General features: G+C 39.7%; 1 protein-coding gene across 5 annotated transcripts in view; it reads left to right on the top strand.

The window, feature by feature from the left end:
* UBE2K (ubiquitin conjugating enzyme E2 K) overlaps positions 1 to 21,317 on the top strand; it is a 126,179-nt gene that overhangs the window by 48,663 nt on the left and 56,199 nt on the right. Inside the window, exon 1 of one of the 5 annotated variants that reach the window (XM_025997843.2) lies at positions 10,015 to 10,406. The exons of 1 other annotated variant lie outside the window; for it this stretch is intronic. In XM_025997843.2, coding sequence (XP_025853628.1) covers positions 10,344 to 10,406 — 63 coding nt within the window. In that variant the 5' untranslated portion in view covers positions 10,015 to 10,343. Of the gene's footprint in view, positions 1 to 10,014; positions 10,407 to 21,317 lie in introns of those variants that run through there. 3 more of the 5 variants (XM_072737860.1, XM_025997852.2, XM_072737859.1) reach the window with 3 other exon arrangements.

The raw sequence follows: 21,317 nt of genomic DNA, 5'->3' as shown, positions 1-21,317 counted from the left end.
TTGCATGTATGTTAATGAAATATTCTATTTCCCTCAATAAATTGATAGTTTCAGAGTCTTCAGCAGAATCTACATCTTATTCTTCTATGTATCTATGAGCATCTATGAGCATACTCATAAATGTTGATAATAGCAGCTTTTCTTCACATGTAAAGCTTTGCCTGGGAAGAAAGATGAGAATAACCTGTGTTTAAAAGCTTGCGACGGGATGCCAGAGTGGCTCAGCGGTTGAGCGCCTGCCTTTGGCTCTGTGTGATCCCGGATTCTCAGGGTCGAGTCCCACATCGGGCTCCTTACATAGAGCCTGCTTCTGCCTCTCTCTCTGTGTCTCTGACTCTCATGAATAAGTAAATAAAAATCTTAAAAAAAAAAAAAAAAAAAAAAAAGCTTGAGATGATCCCTTACATATATGGTCAAAGGATTTTCTTTTTTTTTTAATTTATTTTATTTTTTATTTTATTTTATTTTTTTAAAGATTTTACTTATTTATTCATGAGAGAGACACAGAGAGAGTCAGAGATACAGGCAAAGGGAGAAGCAGGCTCCATGATCGTGACCTGAGCCGAAGGCAGATGCTTAACTGACTGAGCCACCCAGGGCCCCCTAGACCATGCAAATCTTGATCTCAGGGTTGTAAATTTGAGTCCCACAGGGCTTTATTTAAAAAGTAAAAAAAATCTTTTTAAGATTTTATTTTTATTTATTCACAAGAGACAGAGAGAGAGAGAGGGAGAGGCAGAGACACAGGCAGAGGGAGAAGCAGGCTCCATGCCAGGAGCCCGACGTGGGACTCGATCCCGGGACTCCAGGATCATGCCCTGGGCTAAAGGTAGGCTCTAAACCACTAAGCCACCCAGGGATTCCCCCCAAAATAAAAAGTTTTAATAAAAATAAATAAACCTCTTACAACTCAACAACAACAAAACAAACAACTGATTCAAAAATAAGAAAAGGACTTAAATATTTCTTCAGAGAAAGTATACAAATGATCAATAAACACATAAAAATATGCTTAACATCATTAACTATTAGGGACATGCATATAAAAACCACAATAAGATATCACCTCACACTTGCCTTTAGGGCTATTAACAACAACAACAACAAAAATAACAAGTTTTTGTGAGGATGTGAAGAAATTGGAATCCTTGTGCACCCCTTGAGATTGGGGTGCCTGGGTGGCTCAGTGGTTGAATGTCTGCCTTTGGCTTGGGTCATGATCCCGGGGTCCTGGGATTGAGTCCTGCATCAAGCTCCCAGCAGGAAGTCTGCTTCTCCCTCTGCCTATATTCCTGCCTCTCTCTGTATGCTCTCATGAATAAATAAATATTTTTTAAATCTTTAAAAAACCCCAAAACCTTGAGATGATGAATTGGAACAAAGCCTTGTGAGCCTGATAGAAATCCTTGTTGCTTAGTTTTATATAAGGACAGAAATCTAAAAATCTAATTGTCTAGTGCAGAGAATAAGGTTTTGTTGTTTTAAAAAAGTTATTCTCTTTATCAATAAGTGTGCTTAGACTACATACTACTCCAGGGGATCCCTGGGTGGCTCCACGGTTTAGCGCCTGCGTTTGGCCCAGGGCGCGATCCTGGAGTCCCGGGATCAAGTCCCGCGTCGGGCTCCCGGCATGGAGCCTGCTTCTCCCTCTGCCTGTGTCTCTGCCTCTCTCTCTCTCTCTCTCTCTCTCTCTCTCTGTCTATGAATAAATAATAAATAAAATCTTAAAAAAAAAAAGACTACATACTACTCCAGATACTTTTGAAGCTCTAATTGTGGTAGTATACTTTTCCTGCACTTTTCAGAGGGGAAATATGGGAATGTATCTTTCTTAATCAAATATACAAAATTGTGGAATAATATATTATCAAATGCTATTTAAACTTTTTTTTTTAACTAACTTCCTGGGGAGGAGGGAAAAATGAAAAATAAATACACAAAACTGTCTTTCCTAATGTTAACTTAAAAATATATTATATTGGGACGCCTGGGTGGCTCAGTGGTTGAGCATCTGCTTTTGGCTCAGCGTATCCTGGAGTCCTGGTATCGAGTCCCACATTGGGCTCCCTGCATGGAGCCTGCTTTTCCTCCCTCTGCCTGTGTTGTGTCTCTGCCCCTCTCTCTGTATCTCTTGTGAATAAAACCTCTGAAAATATATATACATATTATATTAATAGGTTAAAGATATGTAAGAATTCACAACCTTGTTAATACATAGAAATCATAAAAAGGAGGATAAAATCTACTTGCATCAAATCAGAACACAGTGCTTTTGCTGAGATCTTTATATGATAAGTCTATCTCCTGCTACTTTGGATTATGCTTTTCATTACTGTTCTCCTATACAGAGAAGCTTGGCCTCTGTGGGATCTCCTGAGAGTGCCTAAGACATGCTGCTTGCTAGCTTCAGAGGGCACAGGGAGAATTGTTTGCATATGCTTTCCTAAACCTCTGGGAAGAAAGACTTAAAGCTGGATCATTCAACATAGAAGGGAGTCATTCCCTAGGATGGTAGAGTTGAATGCTCAGCTACAGAGATCTGCAAGTGGCTATGAATTTCCACCCCAGGGAGCATCAAGAAAGGGAAAGATATTTATCTATTATTTATAGGACACTACCTACTGTAGTCACTCTCACTTGGTCCTTCTGAGTTAGGTCATCACCCTAGTGGGGAAAGTTGTTACAGCATGCTCCTCTAATCCTAATGCAGAGGCTACAGAACAGCAGGGAGAGTGTAGCCCTCCTCATAACAGCAATATTCAGGAAAGTAAGAAATTATGGTTGTACCTTGTTGTATCAGATAGGGTCCTGGCAGGAAGCTAGTGGTTAATCAGAAGAGTTTAAGAGACTATAAAAGTTACAGGAAGCTGACAAATGCTAACAATAGCAGGGGCCACTTGGCACCTCCATTCTTGAAGGGGTAGAGGGAGCAAGTTACCAGAATACTTTTTTTTTTAAAAGATTTTATTTATTTATTCATGAGAGACACAGAGAGAGTCAGAGACATAAGCAGAGGGAGAAGCAGGCTCCCTCTAGGGAGTCTGATGCAGGACTCAATCCAAGGACCCCAGGATTATGACCTGAGCCAAAGGCAGATGTTCAACCATTGAGACACCCAGGTGCCCCAAGATTACCAGAATCCTTAAAGAGCCATAGCAATAGCTTTAGCTACAGCTGAAAGAGAGAGCTATTGGACAAGAACTGCAACCTTTAGTAGGGAAATATAGCATTGCTAATCCTTGGTTCATCTCCAGCCAGAGCCTAGCCACACTCAGCTGGAATCCAGAAGGTAATGAAGTCTTATTGATGTCAAGACATCAGATGATACTTCCAGCATCTAGGGGCACAGAGTAGAGAATGTTGGAGAGTGGATTTGCAGGAGCAAATGAAGACTATCTGACCAACTTAACAAGGCTTATATGATTTATGAAATTCTGTATTCTAAGTGGATGATAGATAATTGACATGATTGAGTGGTCAGGTAGGTAGAAGCTGGTTGTGGATTTTATTTAGTGGGAAGTCCATGGCCTTTGATATGACCAAAGGAAGGGGGCAGCTTTTGAAGAACAGCTTCTAAAGGATTGGGATCTTTGCATTGGGGCCCCAGCGATTCTAGGGTCTGGTCTAACAGAGAGGACTCTGGTTTAGAGGACAGAAAAGAATTAATTAACTAACTCAGCAAAAACAACTGAGATGGTCAGCAGAGGGCAGTCTACCGGAAAGTTGGCCAGTGTCTTAAAGTGTGAAGGCTCTATAGCCATGTCCCAGTTATAGCCAGATATTCCTTGGAAGGAGTGAAATTATAAAGTTCTTCCCTTAAAAAGTTCCCAACTAAAGAATCCCTGTGCCTAACAGGAACCAAATCAGTAACATAAGACAAGGAAACATATTCTGTGCTATCAAAATAGCCTTCCACTCCATACTTCAGGTATTCTGAAAGCCACAATGGTGGGAGTTCTGCTCTATTCTCCAAATCTGGAATAATATAACGTGCATTACAATCAATACTGTGGTGCTCACTGGCCTGGAGCAAAGTTTAGAAGTTCAGACTGTGGATCTAAATGCTGCTTTCCATTCTTGCCGCTAGAGCTCCTCACCACAGCTGGGGTGAGTAGGAGATAGAAGCTAACAAGATGGGAATGGCAAAATTCAGTGAAAAAAAAAAAAAAGAAAAGAAAAGAAGAAGAAGGCAAAATGACCTCAGAGTTAGGACTGGGTGTTTCAAAAGAAAGTTAAATGAGAGGCTTGGGTAAAACAGGCAGTGATGAGAGAAAGAAAAGAAAAAAGTCTCAAAAAGCTGGTAAACACAAGATCAGGAAAGAGTGGTAGGGAAAAAAAATTGCTCTGCATTTGGAAGAAGAGGAAATTTGAATCTGAAGAGCAGTAACAGTAGCAGGAGCTACAAAAAGGAAGACTTGCACATTTCAAACACTGGTGATTATTATCAGGGTCAGATGAACCAAGGATTAGCATTACGCCTTGCTGCATTTTTTTTTTTTACTGTGAATCAACACATAAAAACACATTGTTCAGTTAGAGGCAACAGAAGAGTTACCAGATTAACTCTCCATCAGTCTAAAACCAAGTTGACAAACGTTCACATATATAATGTTTTTGTAAATTATACTCTGAGAGTGTGTGACTTTTTATATCTAACCCTTGTGTCTAAGCAGTACAGTATATACTCAAATGTATGTAAGACTCATTTATACTCTTTGGAAATACTGAGGATTCCAAAAAGCACTAGTTTACATGGTTAAACATTGTGGTAGAAATTAAAACAAATTATTGAAATATTTATTTTAAAATAACTATAATAGGGGTGCCTGCGTGGCTCAATCAGTTGGGCAGCTGACTCTTGATTTCCGCTTGGGTCATGATCTCAGGGTCATGCTTGGTACAGAGTCTGCTTGGGATTCCCTCTCTTCCTCTGCCCCTCTCCCCCTTTAATAATACAGTTACTATAATAAACAAAAAACTATAATAAACCTATTACATACTTACATAAATAATATATCTTTAGTGAAAAATAATTATATTTCCCAAGATATAATCTCTTTCTAATGCCTGGTTTAATAGAACACAGCTGGATTTTCATATATACTTTTGCATTCAGTATGTGCATATATTGTTTTGGTTGAAGTATATAAAGAAAATCCAATCTCATACAAATTCAGTTGGAAAGGAAAGAAATATTTTAATAATTTTTCCAAATAATTGTGGATATTATTCTTCAGTACTACACTAACTCCAAACAAGGGGGGTCATTCCTCAAAGGTTAGTTGCAATGTGGAATCTGAAATGTACCCAGTGAATTTTTCGTACTCTGTTACATTAAAATGCATTGGTCTCTCTCAAACCTTGAATGGATGTTATACCTATGCATGGTTTTGTAACATCATGTATTGGTCATTTGGAAAATATTTGTTCACTGACTTCTGCAGATTTTTAAAATATTAATATATTTCATTGTACAATATCAAGCAACCACATTTGTTAATATCACCACCAATTTAATCAGAAACATCTTTAAGCATATTGGGAAGCTGTCAAGTCACAGTGACAAATATTTTCTAAAACTCTAATTTTCAGTTGAAAGTTTGAATTTTATCATTGGCAACAAATTCTGCCAGCTGTTTTCCTTGAAGTGACAGGCTTACCTTGTTCATTTATGATAAAATGTCTGCCAAATACCCAACCCTTGATAAACATAGTTTGCTTCAATAATTATTTTAAATAAAAATGGTGTTCCATGGAAATAGTGGCTAATTTAGCTCCCAACTCAACCAGTTTGGCAAGTGCTTTATCGTGTGCTTTGGTATGCAATAGAAGTGCTTTCTCGATCCTTCCCATGAATCACACAGAGTATTAAAAAGGCATGTATTCAAAAGCTGAAGTTTGATAAAATCAATTTCTACTGCTTCATCAAACACATTCTAAAGTGAAACTGGTAAAAAGAAAAAAAAAAGAGTGGCACCTTGTTGGCTCAGTAAGTAGAGTATGCAATTCTTGATCTTGCAATTGTTAAGTTTGAGCTCCATCACGGGTGTAAGCAATTACTTAAAATCTTAAAAAAAAAGAAAAAGTGAGGGGTGCCTGGGTGGTTCAGTTGGTTTGGCTCAGATCATGATCTCCAGATCAGACTCCCAGCTTAGTGAGAAGCCTGCTTCTCTCTCTCCCTCGGCCCACCCTTTGTGCTTTCTCAAACAAACAAACAAACAAACAAGCAATTCTTATTAAAAAGAAAAAAGTGAAACTGTTTTTCTTTTTTTTTAAAGTAAACTCTATACCCAATGCAGGGCTTGAACTCACAACCCTGAGATCAAGGTGCATGGTCTACCACCTGAGCCAGCCAGGTGCCCTGGAAACTGGTACTTTTTTCTTTTTAAAGATTTACTTATTTGGCGGGGCGAGGGGGCGGGGGCGCTGGTGCAGAGGGAGAGAATCTCTTTTTTTTTTTTTTTTTTGAGGGAGAGAATCTCAAAAGACTCCCCACTGAGCACAGAAGCACAGAAACAGATGCAGGGCTCCATCTCACCAACTATGAGATCATGACCTGAACTGAAACCAAACATTTAACTGACTGAGCCACCCAAAAGCCCCAAAACTGATATTTTTTAATAGTGAGTGGGTGGCATTAATCAAATTATTACTAGTACAGTAATTGTTTTTGTCCACTATTGCTTTTATGTCATCAGTGCAAATGTCAACACAGTAAAAGTCAAATAATGTCTTAGTTGTATTATGATAATAGTTAAAACGTTATTGCAGCCCAACCCTTGAAAACATTATCAGGGACCCTTGTATTTCTGTGGGCTATACTTTTGAAATGAATTCTCCCTATCCCTGATAGAATGTAAATCCTGCAATTCCAAAGGTTTTCTGTTTCTTGTTCACTGATTTATCTCTAGGGCCTACATCATGCCTGGCTCATAGTAGACACTCAATACATACTTGTTTAGTTAATTTTAATGAAGTAATCAACTGGAACTAGATCATTATAGTGGAGAACTTAGAATCTACATTCCTGGAAACTCATTTTTAAAAATTTAGCTTTGAATAGGTAAAATATACAAGAGGGTACATGGTGAAAATTCTCCCACTTTGCCTTCTCCAAGGCATTTAAATTGCTTTCTCAGAGATATCCACTACTGTCAGTTTCTTATGCAATTTTCTAGTGATATTTTGAGGGTTCGCAAGCATTATAAACACAAGCATATTCCTTTCTTCCCTCACACATATGGTGGTATCCTATACACAATATGGACTGCATAGTGGTTTTTTAAAAGTAAACTTTTTCTTTTGGAGTAATTGTAGATTTATAGAAAAGTTTCAGAGATTCTTGTACACTGTTCACTTCTCCTAATGTTAACATCTTATATAACCATAGTACCACATCAAAACTAAGAAATTAATATTGACACAATACCATTAACTAAATTACAGGATTTATTTAGATTTTACTAGTTACTAGTTAGGTCCTTTCAGTTCTAAGATTTAATCCAAGATACCACGTTGCATTTAGCATATCGCTTTTTTTGCCCTTAAAATGTACTTTGGGGATTGTCTCATATCAGCTAATATATAGTTGTCTCATTCTCTGGAAGGATTGTAGAATGACTTCCTAGAAGTAGAATTTCAGAGCCAATGATTATGTGTATTTAAAAACGACATGGGGCGCCTTGGTGGCTCAGTCGTTTAAGCGTTGGAGCCCTATGTCTGGCTCCATGCTAAGCAGGGAGCCTGCTTAAGATTCTCTCTCTCCCTTTCCATCTGCCCCTTTCCCTCTTTCTCTCTCTCTCAAGAAAAAAAACAAAACAAAAACAAAACAAAACAAAACAAAACAAACAAAAAAAACAAACCCCCAACAAATCCCTCTCCATCAAAGAAATGACCATACTCTCCAAAGTAGTCCCCCTGTGATTTGAATGTTGCACGTCTCCTTGAAGTTCCAAGATTAAGATTGGGTACTGAATGAAGTTGATAAATGTAAAGTACTCAAAACACTTCAAAATAATTATTTTTATTTATTTGTTTATTTTTTCAAGTTTTTATTTATTTATCATGAGAGACACAGAGAGGCAGAGACATAGGCAGAGGGAGAAGCAGGCTCCCTGCCGGGAGCAGTGATGCAGTACTCTATCCCAGGACCCTGAGAGTACAACCTGACCCAAAGGCAGATGCTCAACCACTGAGCCACCCAGGTGCCCCCCAAATAATTAATTTTAATGTATTGACACAAATACACATAGCATTGCAATGATTTACATTACACCAATAATTCATTGTACCGTGACCCACATGTATAACCTCTGCGGACCACTAGGGGGCTCTGCTGGAAGGGTTTTTTATAATTTATGTTAGTCCACTAGGGAGGTGTTTCCAAACGATGCTTTAGAATTCTAACCTCTTAAAACCTGAAAGAGAACATCCAGTCCAGCTTCCTTATATTACAGATGAGGAAACCAAGGTTGGCCAAGATAGCTAGCATGGAGGAGAGCTGGAATCAAAAATTTCCTCTTGGTTCCGATGGCAGAAGTTCAAGAACTTTTTTTCCATGTGCCTCCACTTGAATGATTCACTGCCTGTGAATCACTTTGGTGACACAATTTTAGTAATTCTTGCTAAGACCGTGTATTTGTGATATTTTTCTCGGAGGATACTTTACTAACTGATGAGGAGAAAGCAGCTCATGAAATAAAAAACTTCTAAATAAACTTTATTACTTTATTCCAGAATGTTCTATGTAAAGTACCGCTCAGCACCAAAACCATATCACTTCCGGAAACCCTAGCAACCATTTTCAATTTGCCTTTCAAACTTACTATATACGTAAAACATTTTACTCTTATCTTCATTTGTTCACTCAATATTTATGGAGTGCCTACTAGTGCGAGACAGTCATAGGCCCTTAGGTTTACAGAAGTAAAGCTACCATTCCTCCGCAAGAAGCATCTATTCCTCCATTTTTTAAAAAAATTATTTATTTATTTTATTTTATTTCTCCATTTTCCACTTTAACATACAAACTATTTTCACATGTTTTAGTTTAGTGGTGCTGGTAGTGTGGTCCCTGAACCAGCAGCAAGAGCAGCAGCATCTGAGCACTTGTTAGAGAAGCAAATTATTAGGCCCACCCCACACTCTAGGGATGGGGTCTAGCAACCTGTTTTTGTTTTGTTTCGTTTTTTTTTAAACAAACTCTTGAGGGATTCTGATGTAGATTCAATGTTAAAAACTTTTAAAAAAATGTCACTAGTGTCAAGGTTAAGAAACCCTGTTCTCTTTTTTTAAAAATTAAAAAAAATTTTTTTTTTAAATTTATGATAGTCACACACAGAGAGAGGCAGAGACACAGGCAGAGGGAGAAGCAGGCTCCATGCAGGGAGCCCGATGTGGGACTCGATCCCAGGACCCCGGGATCATGACCCGAACCAAAGGCAGCCGCTCAACTGCTGAGCCACCCAGGGTGCCCCCAAGGTTAAAAACTATTACACCTCGGTACTGATGATCTAAGTAGCTCAAAGATCAACATCTGCCTTCGAAATCTACCTCAGGCATCTACACGGAGTTACCTGTTTCAAATACACCTGATGCGACCCAACAATGACCACTTTGAATTCAGCGACGTGGAGTATCTGGAACAATCGCGTTAGTAGTGGCACTTTAATGGCTTCAGAACAAAAACGGACCGCCGTGGGATTTTTCTGGGCCTACACCGACAGAAAATGGGCCGGATGAGTTCTGGAACGTTTTTGTGCCCTCGACACAGTCAGGCGCAGCAAGCCCGGGGGTCCTGGGTCTGGCTGAGTCAGGACGGCGCTCGCAGCCGACTGGGGCCGCGAGAGCCCGCGAGCCTGCGCTCAGCCCTCCGTCAGAGGCCGCGGGTGGGAAGCCTCGGCCGCACCACGGCGATTGGAAGAGGGGCGGAGGCACCCGAGAGGACCCGGGAGGCCCGCGCAGGGCCGGCCAGCGCGGAAGCCGCACCCTCCTGGCCTCAGACGCCGGCAGGGCGGAGCCACGCGGCCGCAGCTCCGGCAGAGACGCGCGGCGCAGCGCGGCGCGGGCTCGCGTTTGAGGCGTATGGGGCTACAACGGGAGCGGCTGCGCCGCCCGGCCGGGTCAGCGTCTTGCGCATGCGCGGACCCGGCGCCATTTTGGTGGCCGGGCGCGGAGGTGATTCCACACTGAGGAGAGCGCGGCGGCCGGGGTGGCAGTGGCAGCGTTCGTGTGCTCGGGTGTGAATCGCCGAGGGAGGAGGCGCTGGTGGAAGAGGTGGCGGCGGTGGCGGTGGTCGTAGCGGTGGCGGAGGAGGCGGGTACGAATCAGCTGCGGGCGGAGACATGGCCAACATCGCGGTGCAGCGAATCAAGCGGGAGTTCAAGGAGGTGCTGAAGAGCGAGGAGGTCAGAAATGAACTCCCAGACATGCCCCCACCCCAGCCCTGGGCGGGAGGGTGCTCCCAGCGGCGACCCCGGCCCCCCCGGTAGCCCCTGGGTGGCCCTCTTTGCGGTCGCCCTTTCTGCCTGTGGGGAAGCAGCAGTCTCCCCCCTGCTTCCGTCGCCCTCCCCTCCCCTCCCCGGGCCCTGGGATGGACAGTCTCGCGGGCGGGCGGTCTGGAGAGGAACACGGTTTGGGGGCAGATGGAGAAGGGGGCGCTTCCTGGAGGGGTGTGAGCTCTAGAGAGAGCCCCGAGGCCGTGGCAACAGCTGGAAGTGTGGATGCAGGGTGGGGAGGGAGCAGGCCGGGCCTGAGAAAACCCGGGAAGTGGGTTGGGGGAAGGGGAAAGGTGGTAACTGGATCCCGAGAGCCGCGCCGCTCCGAGGCCCACACTTTTGAGGGTTTTCTACGTTACAGCCTGTTTGGCCTCCACTGTCCTTTTCTTTTGGGAAGGAGCGGTAAAAAGACCTTAGGTACTGATGAAAGAAGGACGTTTCAGAGTTACTCCCTCCTTAGTTCGGTGTTGGGAGAGAAGAGGAGACGTAATGGGATACTATTCTATTGGAGTGGGGAATGAGGGAATTTTCACCCGAGGTAGGGAATTAATTCCAAAATAGATCATTATCTCATTTTTCCCGATTCCCCCCCCCCCCAACCCTTCCTTCACCCCACCCCCAATTCCTAGGCCTCTTTTCTGTTGACATCTAAAGCTTTCTGATTGGGTCGAAGGCATGTTGTTTGGTGTATTAAAGGCATTTAGGTATTTTTCGATAGGAAAAAATAATGGAGGGTAAGAGTAGCTTATTTCAAAATATTGTTTACAAGTTACAGGGCAGAGTCTCTCCTAAGACAATGCTCTGTGACTGTTGTGTTATGCCATGAAACTTCATTATGATGTCTCTCATAGTTAACTTGATTCTTACTTTTGAAAAACCAGCCCTATTAAAAACATGGGATTTCCCCCGGATTAATATATTATTATACCTCCTTATTGAGTAGGTTTGTATCATAATTGAAATTATTGGAAACACTTTTTTTTTTTGTCTCAAGCTGCTCTTGAGTCCTGCAGAATTTAAATACTCTGCTGTTTGCCATATTTACTTATATAGTATATTCAGAATATTCTAGTGATTTGACTCAAAACTGTACAAGGATCAGTACAATTTTTTATACCCACAACAACAAGAATGCCAAGTTTTTTCTCCTTGGATTTAACAAAGAGAGAGATGAAAAAGTAATACTGAAATAGTTATTATTTTCAAGATGTCACATACCATTATTGGGTGTATCATTACTATTTGTATTTTTCTTTTATGTTGGAGCGTTGATCATCTCAATGATTTGTGAAATTCAGCATTCTAATGAGTAATTGACATAAGTGGTAGTATTTGAGCTTTATTTATGTCACTGATTCTATAGTAATCATTTCTCCAATTAGACATGGAGAATATAATTCTTTAAGATTAACTTAAAATAACAAATACTAGCGATTTACTAATGTAGTAGTCTATAAGAAATGATCTGTTTTACAGAGCATGTGTATGAACTCTGACCTCTGTATTTGTTCAAGTGCCAAAACTCTGAATGGAAGGATGACTTTGTATTTTTGTGGTACAATGCAGAAATAGGGTCATAAATGTCTGTACTGATATACAGTGAAACAATGATTCTACCTTTTTATTCGCAAGAAATATATTCCAGGATAGTCGACATATATAATCCTATGAAATATTCAGCTAATACTGTTGCCAACAGCCTAAAACATTTCTTCTGTTAATAAAGTTGTATAAGCCTGAGACTTAATATGACTTCTTTCTAATGCTTTATTTTCTATTAAAAATGGTAAGTTACTGCTTCATAATTCATGTGGTCTCTTTGCTTCATATGAGGTGACTTTCACTATATTTTTAGTACTTCAATTAAAGCTTAAAAGAAATCTTGTATCAACTCTAGTATGCATATTGTTAAAACAATACTGCTCTGTAAGGGATGTTGAAGTCTTGCTTCAAGTAAGCATTATGGTATTTCAGAGAAAGAGAATAGGAAATGCTAATAAATTGTTTTAAGAAGAGTACCTTTATAAACCTGGAAGGAAATTTCTTCTAGAAAATAAATTGCAGAGTACATTTAGGAAAGGGTCAGATAATTTAATCTTGGATTATAACCAATAAATAGCTTTATTTTCATCGGTATTTTAGTAGGTCCAGTTTTATAAGTGGATTATGTTGATTATTTTCAGCTCATTGAATGACTTGTAGTAGAGTCCACGTGTTTTCCTTTTTAAGTGTGGAAATGTAGTATTTTGAGTGTCTGGTCAAGTAATTAAGTATTTCATCATGTCATCTACATAAATCTTTAGGTTCCCAAAGTTTGTTTCATATGGTCTTGTTTACTAAGAATACTGATTGGTTTAAGGATTTTTTTTGTGTGTGTTTTGTTTTCTAAAGATAGCTGATGTTTGCTGAGTTCTAACCATAAGACGTTATAAGTAGTCACTCTTGGAGTGTGTTAATTAAAATCTAACCTTGAAGATAAATGTGAAAAGCTAGGTGCAGAATAGTGTGGAGGAGGCTACCATTTGTATTGGAATAAGGGGGGAAATACGTGTATTTTTCTCCGTGAGAAATTGGAAAATTGATTACTTCTGTATGAGGGAATTGGGTGGTCTGGGGTAATGGGCATCAAAGGATCCCTTTTGAGTTTGGAGTCATGCATATATATTATTTACTTAAATAAAATAATAAAGGCATCTAGGTCTTTTTTCCTTGAGACTGTTTGGAAATCCATCCTCTATGTTTCAGATACTAATTTTAAATCTGTGTGAATTTTAATATTTCAAATTGCCAGGAATGGAAAATTGATTAAACTACATTTTTTTAAACTACATTTTATAGTTATTTTATGAGTCGAATTACTAAGTGAAATGTTGGTTGTGAGGATATAATAAAACCATAATTTATATTCAGGTTGTATTATTGTTAACAACTAAGCACCATTTGTAGATTGACTCTTAATAACATTTGTTTATGCATTCTTGCTAATTTTCAGGAACAGTTCTTTGAATTAGATTTCTTGTTTCTTCGATGAGGAAATTGAGATTCAAAGAAGTTAAATTATTTGTCTGCAAACATGTAGCTTTGGGACTTGGATCTAGGTGTGCTTGTGTTTATATTGTACACAGTGTCATTACTTTCCAAGGATAGGCATGCTTTAATTATTTAAAAATAACTGAGACTGGTTTGTATTACTGATTAAAGGATATAAACACAACCTAATTTAATAGTTTAAACATTAAAAGAAGTATTACTTGTTAAGTAACTTAAATATTTATTTGCATGTCAGTATGCAAAGTACTTTAAAACATGTTTTTTGTTGTTGTTTACTTCAGAGAGAAAGAGAGCACCCATGCTTACAAGCCAGCAGGGGCAGGGGGTGGGGGAGGGGGGGTATGGGGCAGAAGGAGAGAGAGAGAGAATCTTAAGCATACTCCCTGGACCTCAGAGCCCTGATGACCTCGAGGTCATGATCTGAGCCAAAACCAAGAATCAGATGCTCAACCGACTAAGCCACCTAGACACCCCAGCAAAATACTTTTAAATTTGAAGCTCAATAAAATAATATGTCCCAAGTCAATGCTCAGACTCTTGGGGTTTTTGTTGTTGTTGTTGTTATGTGTTATCTGTAGTTTTTTCATATTGTAGCTGTACTTTGCTAACATTTGCTATGATTCTAATAGGGTATATTTAGGCAGCCCAAGTGGCTCAGCCCAGGTGGTTTAGCACCGCCTTCAGCCCAGGGCCTGATCCTGGAGACCCAGGATCAAGTCCCACATCAGGCTCCCTGCATGGAGCCCGCTTCTCCCTCTGCCTGTGTCCCTGCCTCTCTCTCTGTGTGTCTCTCATGAATAAATAAAATATTTTAAAAATAATAAGGGATATGGCAATTAAAAGTTGATTCGTGAAATTCCCATATGTAATTTATGGCATTACAAGTTGATTTCATGAAAACTGCTATTGTGAAGTTTTTTTCTGTTTCAGTGGATTTTGTATTCAGTGTCATTATTTAATTTTTTTTTTAATTTTTTAAAATATTTTATTTATTCATGAGAGACACAGGGGCAGAGACATAGGCAGGGGGAGAAGCAGGCTCCCTGCGGTACCTGATGCAGGACTCCGAGATCACAACCTGAGCCAAAGGCAGATGCTCAACCACTGAGCCACCTAGATGTCCCTTTTAGTGTCATTTTAAATTTAATATATTTCATATGATTTGATCCAAAAAACTAATTGGTGAGTCTTTAGAAGTAAGTCTGTTGATTTTGTAGACCATAGTTTCTGTCCTTAGCTCTATTGACATTTTAGGCAGATAATGAATTCTTTGCTGTGAATGGCTCTCCCTTGCCTTGTAGGATGTTTAGTAGTATCCCTAGCTTCTATCACTAGTTGCCAGTAGCACAACCAACGCTCTTCCCTACCTCTTTGCCCTCTTTCCCTGCGAGTTGTATCAACTAATAATGTCTCCAGACTTTGCCTAATGTTGAGAACCACTGCTGTAGACAGAACTCTTTAGAAGAACATCTCAGACAGTTATCTGTGTAAGATATGTAGTATATTTTATCTAAAAGTTGAATGGACAGTAAAGGTACAAAAAAAGTTTGTAGTATGGCTACTACTAGTTTTGAGTGGTGTTTTGTTTTTAAGATTTTATATTTTTCCCTTTGTAAATTAATGATTATTTTTTCTTCTAAACTTTTTCCTTTTTGACTTAAAGGAAAAGGTGAAATTCCCCGCTCAGAATGAATGTAACTAGAATGTGAACAATTTTTTCAGTCAAAAAGCGGTTTTTATAGTTGTGTAAGTTACAGCTCCATGTAACATTTAAATAGTCTACCTTACGGGGTTCTGGGTGTGGGTTGAGTGAGGAAAGCTTTTGATTGGATTAAAAAATGGTGCCTGTCAAGTAATATTGTTTGGGGTACATTTTTTTGTTTCATTTTACTGTTATAAAAAGACTGATCTCTATCTGTCAGGTATAGATTTACTTTCCAGTAAATAATGTTATCAATAGTTATTGAGCAGATTGACCACATCCCAAGAAGACTTACTTTGTTGGATATAGATAAAAATGTTAGATGCAAAGGGTAAATGTTATGGGAGTTTTGAGGGTATGTGTATGGAGGAGGGTTTTTTTTTTTTTTTTTTTTTTTTTTTTTTTTTTTTTAGTTTTTATTTTAATTCAGTTAGTTAACATACAGGGTTATATTAGTTTCAGGTCTTTAATATTGGAGGGAGGTTTTTGAGTCATGTTCCAAAGGAGGGTTAAGACCGACCTAAAATTTCAGAAGACAGTGCCAAAGGAATTTCAGGAGTACTGGAATTTATAAGTAAATGATTTTTTTCTGTAGGCACCTGAATTGAAACTAGGGAACAGAGATTATTGACAAAAGTAGGCAAGAAACTTTTGCATATTTAGAAAGGTTATATGCACAGTTCTGATATACACATAGTTGTGGAATTAGCACCTAAGTATCTGCACTACTATCTTTAGGAAAAAACATCTTTTTCACGTCAAAGTAAAAGGTAACAATAAAGTGTGACCAGCTCGCAGATCAGGTGTGCAACAGTAGTACCAGCACCACAGGAACCCTCAGCCATCCCTTTCCAGGCATTTTCGTGATTTCTAATAGTACAGATTAGCTTAGGATATGTTTGAGTAAAAGAATAGATACAAGTATATACTATATGATTGTTTTAATTCTAAATATTTTTATTTTTTAAAAGATTTTTTACTTATTTATTCATAGAGACACAGGGAGAGAGAGAAGCAGAGACACAGGCAGAGGAGAAGCAGGCTCCATGCAGGGAGCCCCAGGTGGGACTCAATCCCCTGTCTCCAGGATCACACCCCGGGCTGCAGGTGGCGCTAAACCACTGTGCCATCACGCCTGCCCTGATTGTTTTAATTCTAAAGGTCTTCAAAAGATGCCCTTCAAATTCTTTGTTCAGGGGACGCCTGGGTGGTTCAGTTAGTTAAGCTTCCGACTCTTGATCTTGGCTCAGTTCTCCAACTCACAGTTGTGAGTTTGTGCCCTGCCATTGGGCTCCACACTGGGCATTGAGCCTGCTTTAAAAAAAAAAAAAAAAACAAGGGGCAGCCTGGGTGGCTCAGCATTTTAGCGCTGCCTTCGGCCCAGGGTATGATCCTTGGAGACCCGGGATCGAGTCCCATGTCGGGCTCCCTGCATGGAGCCTGCTTCTCCATCTGCCTGTGTCTCTGCCTCTCTCTCTGTGTGTCTCTCATGATTAAATAAAATCTTTAAAAAACAAAACAAAAAAATCTTTGTTCAAAAAATGTATTAGTGGTATCTTAGAAAATGTGTTAAAATGCATTAGGTATTCAAGTTGAAAGAGACCTTAGATCTAGGCCAAATCCCACACCTAAAAGATTAGGAAACTGAGACCCGAAGACATTGATTGTTATTCAGTGATACAGATCTGGTTAATGAACCCAGGCTTTTGGCATACTGGTCCATTCTAACCATTATATATGGTTGCTTTATGGGACTTCTCCCACCCCCCCACCCCCCCCATAATACTGTAAGTGCTGAATGCTAATAAAACTTCCAAGAAGGAGTGACGTTTAATACTGACTATCGTAGGGGCGCCTGGGTGGCTCAGCAGTTGAGCATCTGCTTTTGGTTCAGCGCATGATCCCAGAGTCCTGGGGTCGAGTCCCACATTGGGCTCCCTACCGGGAGCCTGCTTCTCCCTCTGCCTATGTCTCTGCTTCTCTCTCTCTCTCTCTGTCTCATGAGTAAATAAATAAAAAATTTTTAAAAATTGGCTATTGGGGGCAGCCCCGGTGGCGCAGCGGTTTAGCGCCGCCCGCAGCTCAGGGCGTGATCTGGAGACCCTGGATCGAGTCCCACGTCAGGCTCTCTGCATGGAGCCTGCTTCTCCCTCTGCCTGTGTCTCTGCCTCTCTCTCTCTGCATCTCTATGAATAAATAAATAAAATCTTTAAAAAAAATTGGTTATTGTATTTAAGTATACCTTTTTTTTTTTTCCTCTCTTGGTGTGAGAACTTAAATCTGGCAGGAGGTAGAGATATTTCACTCCTTAAGCATGATACAGTAAATTTAGCTTAGTGATTAAGAGCGAGGGCTTTGGAATTAGATTTGCTTTGAGTCCTGGCTTTTCTACTTAATACCTGCAGGACTGACTCTGTATCTTCGTTTTCTTATCTGTAAGAATATAGGAATATAAGAGAGTCTTTACAGTGCTCAGAGCAATTCCAGGGCTATGTGAATGCATAGCTCTTAAGATGTCAAAATTACCTGTATGTTCATATTCTGCTTATTGTTCTTGGATCATAAAGGTTTCCTACAGTGGTGTAGTGATAGCTCTATGTGAATTTGCCTGAAGAAAAGATTTAAAATGAAGGGGGTTTAGTACTTCTGATAGTGTTTCTTTGTCATCTATGTGCAAACAACTGTGGCCAAGGGGAATACAAAAGAATATATGTGGGCCTTATTCTCAAGGGGTTAATTAATCTTTCTTTAGGGGCCAGTTATAAATTGAGGAAGAGTTTGTGTTAAAATGTGACTTTTTAAAAAATGTGACCCTTTTTTTTTTTTTTTAAGATTTTGTTTATGTATTCGAGAGAAAGGAAGGCTCCAGGCAGGAAGCCTGATGTGGGACTCCATCCCTGGTCTTCAGGATCACGCCCTGGGCCGAAGGCAGGCGCTAAACCGCTGAGCCACCCAGGGATCCCCTAAATGTGACCTTTTTAAGTGAAAAAAAAAAGTACATTATTTGGAAGCCTTTCAAATAATATAGCTTTATGGGATTATTTGGGATTTCTTCATGTGGCTCTGGACTAAGAAATCTAGATTCTAATCCTATGGTTTATGTAATCTTGAATCCCGTGTAAAATTCCTATTTTATTTTTAAAAATATTTATCTATCTGAGAGAGTGTGAGAGCCTGAGCTGGGGTGGGGATTATTGGGGTGGGTGAATAGGGAGCCTGAGGCAGGGCTCCATCTCAGGATAGAGCTGAAGGCAGATGCTTAACTAATGAGCCATTCAAGTGACCCTAAAATTCCTGTTTTAAAATTGGTCTTGAGGGATCCCTGGGTGGCGCAGCGGTTTAGCGCCTGCCTTTGGCCCAGGGCGCGATCCTGGAGACCCAGGATCGAATCCCACGTCTGGCTCCCGGTGCATGGAACCTGCTTCTCCCTCTGCCTGTGTCTCTGCCTCTCTCTCTCTCTCTGTGACTATCATAAATAAAAAAAAAATTTTTTTTTAAATAAAAACATAAAATTGGTCTTGAAAGATAAAAAGTGGCAGTCACATCCGTCTGACATCCATGGTGTTCTCTTTTATAATTTTGCAAAGGAGAGAAATTTCATTCAAAACCCTTGTCCTGGGCAGCCCTGGTGGCTCAGCGGTTTAGCGCCGCCTTCAGCCCAGGGTAGCGGGATCCTGGAGACCTAGGATCAAGTCCCATGTCAGGCTCCATGTATGGAGCCTGCTTCTCCCTCCGCCTGTGTCTCTGCTTCTCCCTCTCTCTCTGTGTGTGTCTCATGAATACATAAATAAAATCTTTAAAAACAGAAACCCGGGATCCCTGGGTGGCGCAGCGGTTTGGCGCCTGCCTTTGGCCCAGGGCGCGATCCTGGAGACCCGGGATCGAATCCCATGTCGGGCTCCCGGTGCATGAAGCCTGCTTCTCCTTCTGCCTGTGTCTCTGCCTCTCTCTCTCTGTGTGTGTGACTATCATAAATAAATAAATAATTTAAAAAAAATAAAAAATAAATAAAAATAAAAACAAACCCTTGTCCTTTTTCTCCCCTAGTTCTTTGCTTTTATTGCAGATTTAAAATAATACCTACAGTTGAATGCCTACTATCTGATGTTTTATATGTATGGCAGCTTTATGAGATTGATGTTATTCTTGTTTTACAGATTAGAAAATTGCAGCTCCGAAGAAATTACTTAACTTTTTCAGTCTCAAAGAACTTGTTGGTGGAACAGGGATTGGAAACCAAGTCTCCCAAATATTTACTGATTATCGTGGAAAGAATAGCATACAAATATGTCTGCTGCTTGCTACCTGCCCATTATTTTTGAAAAATTTTAAACAATTACGGAATAATTTACATTTAAAGTTCAGAAAACATTGGTGTGAATACCTTTATGTTCATGGTATAGATTTAACAGATCTTAACTCTCTCATATTAGGTTAACTTGCCTCTCCCCCAAGGAATAAAACAAAACATACAGATGAAGCTAACTTTGTAACCTTTTCCCTTTTCCGGTTTTTTTTTTTTTTTTTAAGATTTTATTTATTGGGGATCCCTGGGTGGCTCAGCAGTTTCGTGCCTGCCTTTGGCCCAGGGCGTGATCCTGGAGTCCCGGGATCTCTCTTTCTGTGTCTCTCATGAATAAATAAATAAAATCTTTTTTATGATAGACATAGAAAAAGAGAGAGGCAGAGACACAGGCAGAGGGAGAAGCAGGCTCCATGCCGGGAGCCCGACGCAGGACTCGATCCCGTATCCCCAGGATCAGGCCCTGGGCTGAAGGGAGCGCTAAACCGTTGAGCCACCCAGCCGCCCTTCCATTCTCTTTTTTAGAAGTAACCACTGTGCTGAAGATGCCTTTATTCTTCCCATTCATACGTTTGTTTTTACTATTGAAACCATAGTATTTTTGAGTGTGAAAACACTTTTTAGTGTTTTGAAAAGTTTAACATTTTTTTCATAGATGATTATAATATTCTGCATCTTCTGCAGTTTTTCTTCTTAGTGTTATTCTTTTGAGAATTTATCTATGACAATGCATATTGTTTTAGTTCTTTAATTTTTTTTTTTTTTTTAGATTTTATTTATTCATGAGAGAGGCAGAGACATAGGCAGAGAGAGAAGCAGGCTCCCTGCAAGGGCATCATGCCCTAAGCCAAAGGCAGATGCTCAACCACTGAGCCACCCAGGCATCCCTAGTTCTTTAAATTATTGTAGTATTTCACATCAGTTTTTTTTTTTTTTTTTAGGATTTTATTTATTTACTTGAAAGAGTGAGAGCAAAAGAGCACAATGGTACAATGGGAGAGGGAGAAGCAGACTTGCAGCTGAGCAGGGAGACCTATAGAGGGCTCGATCCCCATACCCTGAGATCATGATCTGAGCTGAAGGCAGATGCTTAATCAGCTGAGTCCCTCACATCAGATTTGTTGTTGTTGTTTATTCTCTGTGGACAGCATGTAGTTTCAACTTTTAGTTGTGTTAAAAAAAAAAAAAAGGATTGAACATTATTATACTTATGAGTTTCCTAGGAAATAGGATTGTAGGATTTGAGCGTATTTGCATCTTCTGCGTTACTGAATATTACTTCATTCTACCCGTGATTGTATCAATTTATGCTCTTCTAGCAGTGTATAGGAGTTCTAGTGACCTGACATTTTTAAGATAACATTCTTCGGTCTGATGGATGTGAAATTGTAGCTTATTTTAATTAATTTCCATTGCCAGTAGAGATATTAAGCATATTTTTGTGTTTTGGCCATTAGACTTTCTTTTGCAAATTTAGTGTTTTCATTTCTTATCCATTTAAAAAAATTTGGATGGTTTGTATTTTTCTTACTGATGGGCAGGAATTCTTTATGTGTTTGTGTAATTTTGTCTACTTCCATTATGTGGCTTGATTTTTTAACTTTTATGCTTTTTTTTTTAATGTGGTATATTACACATGTAAAACTTACTATCTTGTATATGTTGAAGTGTACAGTTTCAGTGTACATTATTGTACCATTACTACTGTCCATCTCCAGAATTTATTTCATCTTGTAAAATTGAAACTGTATCTATAAAATGCTAG

Source organism: Vulpes vulpes, chromosome 14, assembly GCF_048418805.1.
Source record: "Vulpes vulpes isolate BD-2025 chromosome 14, VulVul3, whole genome shotgun sequence".
In the NCBI taxonomy this organism is placed as follows: Eukaryota; Metazoa; Chordata; class Mammalia; order Carnivora; family Canidae; genus Vulpes; species Vulpes vulpes.
Note: the sequence above shows the minus strand (reverse complement) of the source record. Positions and strands in the feature narration are given on the sequence as shown.